Source organism: Pinus tabuliformis, chromosome 1_2 (genome assembly GCF_031772625.1).
Source record: "Pinus tabuliformis cultivar Carrire ecotype Pingquan chromosome 1_2, CPIR1, whole genome shotgun sequence".
Lineage (NCBI taxonomy): Eukaryota > Viridiplantae > Streptophyta > Pinopsida > Pinales > Pinaceae > Pinus > Pinus tabuliformis.
The window spans coordinates 1,337,868,623-1,337,881,414 of record NC_142298.1 but is presented as its reverse complement, the minus strand read 5'-3'; the positions used below and the strand labels follow the sequence as shown (position 1 = coordinate 1,337,881,414).

Sequence of the window (12,792 nt, the reverse complement as noted above, 5' to 3'; positions counted from 1 at the left end):
CTAGTAGCCATATTTCACTCTTTAGACAAAATTGCTAAGTAGATAAATAAAAGTGTACCAAGAGAGAATGAAACCAATCACAGATTCTTTGAATTATTACCAACCTTTTCAATGAGATCTAAACACTCCTGATTGTCTTCAAACTCCACTTTTGTCCAGTCAATGCCATCTATACTATATTCCTGCAATTCAAAGTCCCATTCAATTATTTTTAGCAACAGCAATCTAATCATTGCTCAACTTTATATGTTGTTTTCTTCTTCCATCTTAGAAGCCTAATGGCTGGCTTACTTGTTTAACAACGTAAGTAGAATACATAATGACTTTGACTTTTGTTGTAACTCGTGTTCATTTGCTTACACTGTAAGTTCATTTCACAAACTATTTTTAGTTTCTTCCCAAATCAATTAAAAGACAAAGTTGAAAATATACCTCTTGTTCGAGCTTGAACAGATGGCGATTAAAGTGTTGTTGAAGTCTCTCATTCGCATAGTTTATGCAAATCTGTTCAAAACTGTTCTTCTGTAGCAATGGATTACAACATCAGGTAAAGAGTGCAGACAGATGCTTTACACCCGAAAGGTGAACAAGTAAAAAATGAATCAATCCATAGGCATCAAGAGTGATGTTCAAGAATGCACTCACGTTAAAAGACTCAAATCCATAGATATCCAGAATACTTATGGATCTGCCTGTGCGTCGTTTGCCTGCTTCCAGTGACTTGTTGATATGCTCTACAAGCCAGTCAAATAAATTTGCATATATTGCCTTTGCTAACGCATCTCTTGCGTCTATAGCCTGAATTGACGAATTTGGAGAGTTGGAAGCATCCAAATAAACATAAATACAAGTAAAATTGGTGATGTGTGTTAAACCTTCAGAAATAGCATTACTAAAGAGAGGCTTCCAAAACCTGAGAATGAGTAAGCCTCTGCACAATGTCTTCGTTTCCAGCTCGAATCCTGCGGGTCGATAATGCTTTCATAAGCTCTGAAACACTGCAACCTAGCAGCTTTGCAGCATTTCCAACTCCTGTTAACAGGAATAAATTACAACAAAATTATCAATGGTTTCAATGGGAGACCCTCAATCAAAGATAAGTACTATAATTATGAACGAGAGAAACAATAACTGGAATTACCCTTCTATTATCCAACACTAGTTGTGATTGGCATTTCTATTTGATGTTGTTATGGTGGAGTTAAAATGGCATAGTGATAGTGTCCACCAATAGGATGCACATTAAGAACAATATGTTTAGATCAATTTATATGATTCCAGCGTTAGAAATCCAAATCAGGACTTCAAACATATAAAATTTACTGAATTGATACAGTCTGCTCCAATTACTAAAATACTCCTTATGTCAATTGACGTTAGCTTGGGTTGTTGGACAGAATTATTGCAATCCTCCCTGCCCAAGTTCAAGTCTCATAGGTTGACACGTTTAAGCTCTGAAATAGAGTAATTAAGTGGCGCTCTGCATTGAGTATATACTGTTGGACTGACCAGGTACCAGCAACCTCTCCCTTTCCTTCGGGCTGAGAGGAAAGCTGATTTCTTTTCCCACACAGTCCCCAATGCCCAAAGTTTTTAGCAGCGTTAAAAAAACTTTTATAATCCTTAATCAAAAAGTCACTAAGTTAAGAAGTACTGAAAGGTAATTTAAAAGATTGTGTCAGTTAATTATGTTGAAATTTCTAGGGCACAAGATAGAAACAATTTTTCTTCAATGATAACCACTTCCAATGATCAGTTAGCATTAGTTCCATATAGCATTCATTCAATATCATTAAGCAGTTATACAGAAGAAAAATTTGACAATGAAACATATAAGAGCAATAGACAATAACCATGAAATGATCAGACAAGAGACACAAAAATTAGGTCTGAGGCTAGGGGAAAACCCATAAATCTTTCCTTATCCAAGAGGGAGAGTTAAATTGTCCATCAATACATCAGAAGAAACAATCATCAAGAGAATAACCAAACCAATAATCAAGATTAAATGCCAAGCCATCCTTCCGATTTTCGGCCCCCTCCTTCTACTCCCAACTTCGCTGAATCAGAGATAACCAAGATGCAAATCGATATCCAAATGAAGAGAGGACGTCTCCTTTATATAGACTTTCAAGGAGGGTCGAATGGGTGCCTCTTGGGGGGGCAGTCGACCTAAAATAATAGGAGGCTGACTTGAATTATTTGAAAGCAAAAATTTAAATTTTTCCACATGATGAAAATACCGACAATGGCTACCATATTTCCAACACTCCCTCTTAGCCAGGGAGGTACTTTTCATTCTCTCTCTCAAGATCAATCTCCCCAACCAATCCATAGGTCTCCTAGCCCACAGCCTAAGGGAGAGATCACAAGTACAAGTCTCTCTCTCAATCAAAATCAATCTCCCCAACCAATCCATAGGTCTCCCGACACACAGCCTAAGAGAGAGATCGTCGCTCTCATCATAAGGAAAGATATATAACATCCACCACAACAAGTGTGATCAATCAATGAGGCCAAACCAATCATATGCATAGGGTACATCTCCAAAACCACAAACAACGTCTCATGGCCCACAACCTAAAGGAGGAATCCCTATCTCAATCCCTGACCACAAACAAGGTCTTTCGAACCACGGCCTAAGGGAGAGAACTTGAGATCATCTCCCCACCCAATCCATTGGTCTCCTGACACACAGCCTAAGGGAGAGATCACAGACTCAGTGCCTCAGAACCAAGCTCCTAGACTAGACTCACTGGTCTCTTTGCCCACAGCCTAAGGGAGTGACAATCTTCCCAACCAATCCATAGGTCTCTTGGCAAACAACCTGAGGAAGATCCATGATGCTATCAGTCAATGATTCCTCTCCAAAGGGATTCTCAACCATTCTAGTCTTCTCACATAATCATCAGCGACCAACTCAACAACAGAAAAGTAGCCATGGCGAATTTCAGCACTTTATCAAACATTCCAGCAGACAACAACATCCAGTTATTCATTCGGCTTCAGTTGGGGCTTCTCACAGAAGCAAACACCAGCAACCATAGTTGAATCCAATAGATAATAAGTGGCTTCTCACACAAGCAAATATCAGAAACATGCCCATTAGCAAAAAAGTGTGTCATAGTTGAATCTAGCAAACAATGAGTGGCTTCTTATAGAAGCAAATATCAACAGCTTAATCATCAGCAGAAAAGGTCAAATAGATCAGAACCCAGCTTCACAAATCAGCTATATTTCCAACTTCAATCGTGTTATATGCAAGAGGACAATCACAACACCCAAAATACATCCATTCTAGAAAGAGTCACCAATTTCATGCATTAAGTGGTTCAACGAGCCAATCAAAAGAATTCATCAAATCAAGAGCAAAGTATCGCAGCTTCTTCATATTTTCTTCAAGCAAGCGTCCATAGACTCATAGTCCATTATGCCACAACCTCAGCAAGGATTTCACAAGGCTTGTGTCATACTTTCAATCTTAAAATTCTTCAATCAGCACCCTTTTACACTGGACGAAGACGACCTCAGTCCTTGTCATCAACACATAGCAAAAAAGGTAGCGGGCTCTTCTTCAGCAGATTTGCATCAGCATTAATCTTCAATACTACCATTGACTTCTCTACACCATGGATCAAAAACATACTTCAATTAGGTTGATCTTGTCTACTCCCTCTAAGTCCAAATCCCATCCAATCATGAGTATTATTGTCACTTTGTTCTTCCACCTTTTTCAACCATTGTCATAGCCTTGACATACCTCATCATATACCTGCAATCCTTACTAGGAGGCCATGGAAGAACAAACACAACCAAGCAAGGCATACAAAAACAAGAGACTCACAATGAAACAATAATAGAAACAATCAAGAAAGTACTTATCTCTTGAGAGTGTGCCAGCTCCTTAATGATCTTAGTCTTCTTAGATCGAGTCAACCTCATTTAACTCATCAAGGAGTTAATCTCGTCCACATCATCAAGGAGTCACATCATCGTCATGAAATCCACATCATCAAGAAGTCCATATCATCATCAAGAAATCCACATCATCATCAAGAAATCCACATCATCAAGGAGTCCATATCATCTATCATCATCAAGGAATTGACCTCATTCACATCATTATCAATGAGTCTACATCATCATCAAGAATTCCACATCATTAGTAATGATTTAAAAATAAAACAAAGTACAAGATACCTAACTTTTGAGAACTTGTCAATGCCCTCTTAATCTTTAGCCTTCCTGCATCCAACTTGCAAATGAACCTTATTATCAAGATGTCAAATCTTCTAGGAGCTAGGGTTTCTTCTTAAGCGGAAGCAATTAATCCAAAAGCCCTAGACTTTCATCAATTGATCGGCTAGGGTTTTAACTCCAAACCCTAATGATCTTTCAAATTTAGTCTACGTTTACAATCCTTAACGCTTGTCTTCATTAATCCCAAGGTTTTGAGTATCATTTATCCATGCATTCTTTTTGAACTTCATCATTTTCAACATCGAAAAATCTAGGGTTTCACAAACCTTAGGGCTTTCTTATTCAAACCCTGCTAAGGTTTTCAAACCCTTCTAAACACTAGATTTAGCAAACTTGACAAGGTTCCATCTTCCAAAAATGATCAAACTTCAGGGTCATGATATGACCACTGTACTCAACAGATGGTGTAAGCATGACATCCCTGCAATTATTTCCAATGTTCAAGGCTCAAGGCAACTTGCTTCAAATAAGGTAACTCTTTTACCACAATAATAATGCAACAACAAAATTGTCATTGCAACATATTTCATCATTCAGGTCAAATTTTCATGCCAGCACTTATCAAGAGAGACATTGGTCTTCAAGAAAACCTACAGGCATCATCTTTAAACTTAGCAGACCTCTTGATTCAATCGCCAATTATTTCACTTGCAACTTCATTGCCCATTAATGAGATACTGATCCATAGAGGAGCATTGCTTTCAAAAATATATAATAGATTTTTCAAATAAGTTGTTATGAAACCTTGAACTTAATTAGGTCGACCTCTTCCAAGGTATGACGCCCTTCGTTTATGTATAGAGAAGTGTGTCCTAAATCTTTTCACAAATAGAGATAAGAGTATAGAGAACTGTCTCCTTCAGTGAGATATGAATCCTTCGCACATTTACAGAGATAGTGCTTTAGTAACTTGAAGCTCAGATTTGTAATTCAGAACACCATAGATCTGAGTCCTTCATTATCTTGAGCCATAGAAAAGAGCTCAAACTATTGAACATAGGAATGTTCTCGGATGCCACCATATACTTATTCAAAGATATCGAGCGGGCCTCAACCTTGTTACTTTTTAGAGATAGATAGGTTCGAACAGAAGTTTATTGCCTTGAACAAACTTCAGACTTATACATCCTTAATTGCTTGTTCAACTTTGGATCACACATCCTTTTACAAAGGCCCAGACATTCATGCTTGGAGTTTTGACATAGTTCGGATCACTTGCCTTAGAATGTTTGAATTTATCGTGGAGGAAATTTGGATGCCTCCTCAGACTTCACATAGTTTCATAGTCATGTATGGCCTTAACATTCACGACAAAAAAAAATTGGCCTTATTACCTATCATTCCTTCGAATATCTATATTTCAAAACTTTTGCATATCCACAATACACAGATCTTAATGGATCCTCGAAGAATTTCTTCAAACAAGAGACTTGCCTTCTATTAAACTAGAAACAATGATCGCTTAAGCACAAAATTCCAAGTGACATGTGATATGTTCAAACTTCACTATAGGCTTCAAAAGAAAAAAAGATCTTCATCTCACATTTGCACAATTAATGCCAATACTTATCTCTTGGGAGTTAGGACTCAAAGCTCAAATGCCTCATATAGTTCAACAAGAATTCGGTGCCACAGAGATCACATGAAACTCGGATTGATTTGAAGACCTTGACAACGCTTGGATCTCCACACACATCGCATCGTTACACAAGGACAAGGTGACACAGATCTCAAACAAAGGAACTACAGAGCTCACATAATAGAGAATTATGCCACAGAACTTGCTTGCGTACTTCAGAGAATGGTGCCACATATAAGATTATAATCTCAAGTGAATCGTTATAGGATTCGGCCTAGGTTTGGATCATGATAGTAAGGTGGATCATAGAGCTCGGATCCAAAGAAAGTAAGATGCCACAAGAGATAGCATGAATGTTCAATTAGACATAGCAAATTTCCATAGTGTAATGCACAACACAGATTATGCGTGCCACAAAGAGGTCAAAAGTAGGTTTATATCTATGCTCCTTAGAAAATGTCACAAAGGTCTTAACCCATTACTATAGAGAGAACTCGGATAAACCTCTTTAAACATTGCACAGGAGTCACAGGACTTAACACAGAGATATAAATTCTTGGTCTTAAATTATTCCACAATTTAATGATTCACACGATTTTGCAACTTCGTGTTTATATATATATATATATAGAGAGAGAGAGAGAGAGATTCTTGCCTCCAAATTTTAGTGCAACTAGCCTCAAATTAATCATAGAAGAAGGTATCATAGATCTTCGCATGATTGTCACAAGTGGCTAGCACAAGAATTAATGCCACAAATCTTGTCATGGGGGGCTCACATAATTACAGAGAATTCATGCCACAAGAAGCTCCTCGGATCTGCTGGGCCATCATCCTCCTCAGAGGTTCAATCTTCAATATGAGTCATTGATCCTTCCACAGAGCTTCGCATAAGAGACATACGACAAATTGTTAAGGAGGATAAAAATACTCTTCAAACCTTCTCAAGCCTTCTTTCAATAGTTCGAAACTTTTCAGCCTTTCTTACATGGTTCACAACTTCAAAGGCTTGGACTATGATCATTTGATGACTTTGTCCTTTCCACAGGAACTTGTTACAAAACGAAATACCATCCAAGGGAGCTTGATCAAGCCACAAAAGGAGAACATAGGCCTTAGAGATGCTTCAAATTTTCTCAACTACTAATCAAACCAAGCTCTAATACCATGTTGAAATTTCTAGGGCACGAGATAGAAACAATATATCTTCAATGATAACCAATTCCAATGATCATTTTGTGTTAGTTCCATATAGCATTCATTCAATATCATTAAGTAGTTATACACATAGTTTTAAAAATCAGCTGGTTTAGACCGGAAATCGGCCGATTAGATAGCCCAAGCATCAAACCAGACTAAAAAACCCGATTCGTTGGCCAGTTAGGACCGGTTAGGTGCCAAACTGGTCAATTTTTTACCAAACCAACCAGTTTGGCACCTAACCGGTCCTAATCAGACAATTCTAACACTAACTGATCGGGTCGACACACATGGAGTTGGGCAGATTTGTGGGTCCCGCAGATGGTTTCTTAAGGTGGTTTTGCCCAAACCATGGGCAAATTTCCCTCCAAATTTGCTCATTTTCAGTTATAAAAGCAAGCCCAAGCTCTCATTTGTCTCACATAATTGATTTCACGTGTTTGTGAGAGTTTGTGAGCTTGGGCAGTGATACAACAACCATGAGTTTTGAAGCAACAATAGCAAGTTTGGAGGTTCTTTGCAATCTTGGAGGAGATTTCAAGTGTAGTTGGCATCTTTGGCAGGAGACTTCATCAACTAATTTTCATTACAACCTTCCAAGTATGATTTTTCCCTAAAAAATCCCAGATTTATTGGTCTTTGTTTTTAATTTTTTCCCCTTTCTCAAGTTTCAACTTTCAAGTTAAAATGCATTGAGGAATCACTAGAAGGATAGTAGTTGATCATAGGTTTTGCATTTTCCTATTTTATTTGCAGATTTCTTTCATTCAAAATTTGAAATTTCACCATCCATTATGGCCCCAAAAGCCAAAGATGTTACATGGGTTCACTGTGATGTTCTTGATGGCAAAATGTTGTGCAAATATTGCAAGCACCCAATGGGAGGAGGGGATATTTATAGGTTGAAACATCACTTGGTTGGTATAAGAGGACAAGTAACCCCTTGTGATGCGCCAAATGAAGTCATAGGGCCTATTAGGAAAGAATACCTCGAAAAGTTTGAGAAGTATTAGGATGCAAAAGCTAGGGAAAAGGCTATTCAAAATGAAATTGCAAGGAAGAAGGAACTTGAGCAAGCTATGGCTACGAGAGAGAGAGAGAGAAGTAGGTGGGTATGATGATTTTGACTTTGATGACTCCTCTAATCCCCAAGACCCCTTTCGTTATGTTCCTCCCTACCTTGGGTCTAATCAATGAATGAAATTGAATTATCAATGAGCAGTGAAGCTCAATAAATTGTACAATTATATTTACAGAAACAACAAGTTTCTACTAAGAAAGTAGAAACAACAAGTTTCTACTAAGAATATAGAAATAGCAAGTTTCTAACAAGAAACTACTAATTACAATCATAGATGAGCAGTAAACACTAAAATAGCATTATTCTAATACCCTCCCTTAATGCTCAATCTATTTACAACACCTATAGACCCTCTGAATTTTACAAACTTATCAGGACCAAGAGGCTTGGTGAAGATGTCGGTTGGCTCCTCCGTTGTGGGAATATATAGCAACTGAATGGATCTGTCTTCAACAAGCTGGCAAATGTAGTGACAATGAGTTTCCACATGTTTTGTTCGTTCATGGAAGACTGGATTCTTGGCGAGTTTGAGCACTCCCTGATTATCACAGAACAAGGGAGTAGGACCTGCCTGGGAAACATGCATGTCCGCAAGCATACGTCGGAGCCAAACTGCCTCACAAGATGCCTTAACTGCTCCCCGATATTCTGCATCTGTCGAGGAGAGAGCCACTGCCTGTTGCTTCTTACTAGCCCATGTGACAGCGTCGAATCCCAGACTAAACACATACCCAGCTGTAGATTTACGGTCATCAACCGAACCAGCCCAGTCTGAATCTGTGTAACCACTGAGTGTAGGATGTGAACTCCGAGTATACATAAGTCCATAATCAGGAGTGCCACTCACATAACGCAGCACACGCTTCGTTGCTATCCAATGATCAACCTTAGGCGCTGACATGAAGCGTGAAATGTAGCTCACTGCAAAACTAATATCAGGTCTAGTGGCAGTAAGGTAGATGAGGCTACCTACTAATTGTCTGAATAAAGTTTCATCCACAAGTGGTAAGGATGACTGAGCTGAAAGTTTGAGCCCTGGTTCCATAGGAGTCATGGCAGGTTTGCAATCCTGCATTCTGAACCTGTCCACAAGATTTCTGGCATACTTGAACTGAGAGAGAAAGATGTTGTGCTCAGTCTACCAGACTTCAACCGCCAAACAGTAATGAAGAAGTCCCAAATGTGTCATATCAAAAGTGCTGCACAAATCTTGTTTGATTCTATGGATCAAATGTGCTGAACTGCTAGTAATGATAAGATCATCCACATAGACAACCACAAACAAAATATCATCACCAGTATGTTTGATATACAAGTTTGCATCAGATGGACTCCGCTGAAAACCATGATCTGTTAGGTACTTATCAATTTTCATGTACCAAGCCCGAGGGGCTTGTTTCAGACCATAGAGTGCTTTGACTAATCTACAAACTTTCTATTCTTGACCGGCAACCTTGAATCCTGGAGGCTGCGTCATGTAGACTTCTTCTTGTAAGTCACCATTCAGAAAAGCACTCTTTACATCCATCTGATGGACTTTCCAACTGAACTGAGCTGCTAAGGCAAGGACAAGCCGTATGGTACTCATCTTGGCTGTAGGAGCAAAGGTCTCCTCATAGTCTATGCCTTCCTTCTGTGAGAATCCTCGAGCAACAAGGCGAGCCTTATACTTGTCGAGGGTCCCATTAGCTTCGTATTTTACTTTATACACCCATTTTCATCTAATGGGCTTCCTCCCTATAGGAAGATTAGAATGGGTCCAAGTGTGATTCTTCTAAAGACTCTGGAATTTTGCTTCCATAGCCTGTTCCCACTTAGGTATACCCTTAGCCTCTGAATAGGTTTGAGGCTCAAAAACACTGTGTAAGTTAGCCATAAGAGCAAAATTTACTGTAGGCTGGTGTTTGCTCTTATTTCGGGAAGTTCTACCTTCAAGGAGCTCATTATCCCAGAGATCACAGATATTTTTAGCCCACCATTTAGGCCGGAGAGTAGAAGAACCAATATCAGGAGTAGATGAAGGAGGCTCAAGAACAACAGGAGCAGCAAGAAGAGGATTATTTTCCAGAGGAAGCTCAAGTAGTGCATCATCAAATACTGATGACGCATCATCCCTCCCATCAGGTGGACCTAACGGAAGAAGAACACTGTGAGGTTGATCCTCAGAACACTGCTCCGAAGTAGGAGACTGAAAGAATCCTCTATCTTCATCAAACACTACAACCCGACTGAAGCTAAGACGACCAGTGTTTATATCTATCAACATATAGGCCTTGTGGTGGTCACTGTACCCTGTCATCATGAGTTCTAGCTTTTGGAATCCAATTTAGAGCGCTTGGCAGCTGGAATCCAAACATATGCAACTGAGCCATACACTTTGACGTGACTGATCTGAGGCTTACAGCTAGACCAAACCTCTTCTGGAGTCTTCCCCTTAACAGCCTGAGTAAGTGATCGGTTAAGAAGATAGACAGCAGTAAACACTGCTTCAACCCAAAATTTGTTCGGAACAATCATGTGTTGTAACATGAAACAAGCCATTTCAACAACCGTACGGTTGCAACGTTCGACAACACTATTCTACTGAGGAGTGTACGGTGTAGTTAACTGGCGTTTGATGCCATGGGTATCACAGAAGTTGGAGAAAGCAGACGAACAAAATCCCCCCCCCCCACAATTATTTGTCCTAAGAGTTATGATATTACAGCCAAACTCTTTTTCAACTAAGAACTTAAACTTCTGAAAGATATTAAATACATCAAATTTATTTTTTAGAAAGTACACCCACATCTTTCTACTAAAATCATCTACAATAAGCAAAAAATATTTGCAACCAGTAATAGAAGATGTATTCATAGGACCACAAATATCAGCATGAATTAATTGGAATACCTTAGATGTGCGCCAAGATTCTCCATCCTTGAATAAAGACCGAAGTTGCTTGCCAGCTTGACAGGCGCCACACACTCCCAACTGCTGAGTCTGAATATAAGGTAACCCTGACACAAGTCCTTCCCGAGATAGCTAAGAGAGATACTGAATGTTTAGATGCCCATATCTTTGATGCCACAGAGTGCTGATGGGAGAAACATGTGCTTCTAGAGCCACTTCCGGAGAATCACCAGTGTCAAGAAGCCTATATAGGCCATGGTCTTCGAGGCCAACAGCAACCATAAGACGAGTTTCCCTGTCAATAATGGAGCATTTGTGTGCACTGAACACTACATCGAGCTAGGGAGAGTTCCTCATAATCTGGCTGACAGATAGAACATTAATTTCCATACCAGGAACATAGTACACATTCAAGAAGATGAGTGTGCGCCCACCAGATTGGATCTGAACTGTACCTCTGCCAACCATTGTGTACTCCTCACCTCCACCGAATACCACGAAATCACTGAAAAGATGAGAAGTCAATAAACCAGTCACACCTGTGAGAGAAATGACGTGATGCACCAGAGTCAATGTACCAAGCAGAAGACGGGACATGATCTGAGGACTTCTTAGCCATAAAGGCATAAAAGGCAGATTTCGTCTGCTCAAAATGTTCTGCAACATTTTCTATCTGATGAGACCCTCCCTGTTTCTTTTGTTCAGAAGCAATCCTCTGTGGGCAATCTTTCTTCCTGTAGCCGAACTTGTGACAGTAATTACACTGCACATTTTTCTTCCTAGCAAAGGACGGAGAGGACTGATATTTGGCAGCGAAAGCATTTTCTGAGGAGGCTGATGAAGCACCACTACCAAACTGTTGTTTCCAACAATCTTACTGCATGAGTTTCGTGCATAACTCTGAAAACTTCAGATTAACATTAGTGGAGGTAATGTTGAGTGTTTCTACGAAGTGCTCATAAGGTTTCGGTAGACTTTTCAAAGTTATGACTACCATGTCTTCTTCCTCCATGGTCCGAAAAATAGCTTGGATTTGATCTCGAATGTCTTTAATCTTGTTAAGATGTTCCTGTAAAGACATATGTTCGTCCATTATGATAGAGAACAACTGATTCTTTAGAAAGAAAGCTCTGCTCTTGTCGGATGTCTTGTGCAGTTCCTTCAAATGTTGCCAGATTTCGGTAGCTGTCTTGCCGGAAGGAATCTATGGTAACTAATCATCAGTCACAGAGAGTTTGAGAAGCATAATAGCCTCACAATTTCGATCATAAAATTATCTTGATCGGCACCAGTTGTACCAAGACGGAGTTCTTTGCCCAAAACAAGCTGGTCAAGCCGCCTATAATAAAAAATGGTCAACATTCTCTGTTTCCAGATGTTATAATTGGTGCCATTAAAGCATTGATTGCCTTCTAACATTAGATTGGTTAGCGAGGCCATCTGCACATTTCCCAAGATAGAAAATAATAAAGGAGGGCACAGATTGTTAGACACAGATTGTCATTGATGTCAATATGGCAATATTCAAGGAAGGAGATAGAGCCAAAGAAGAGGAGCAAACAACCATCGGAGCAATAGAGCAAGCAGAACAAAGCCACCAGAGAAGCAGATGGAGACGAGAGGAGCAGACAGAACCAAAGAAGAGGAGCACACAGAGCCATCGGAGCAGATGGAGACGAGAGGAGCAAATATGCCACAAATAACACTATCGAGAGCCATCAGAGAAGAAAACACATATATATGCATGCATTTAAACACTATCGGGAGTCCATAACACTAT

The 12,792-nt window shown here is 39.5% G+C and overlaps 1 protein-coding gene across 1 annotated transcript in view; it reads right to left on the bottom strand.

The window, feature by feature from the left end:
• LOC149211138 (myosin-1-like) overlaps window positions 1-12,792 on the bottom strand; it is a 192,451-nt gene that overhangs the window by 49,209 nt on the left and 130,450 nt on the right. Inside the window, exons 12-15 of the mRNA XM_089396936.1 lie at window positions 914-1,032; window positions 646-798; window positions 433-522; window positions 105-182 (exon numbers count right to left, since the gene is read on the bottom strand). Of these exons, the coding sequence (XP_089253062.1) occupies window positions 105-182; window positions 433-522; window positions 646-798; window positions 914-1,032 (440 nt within the window). The remainder of the gene's footprint in view (window positions 1-104; window positions 183-432; window positions 523-645; window positions 799-913; window positions 1,033-12,792) is intronic.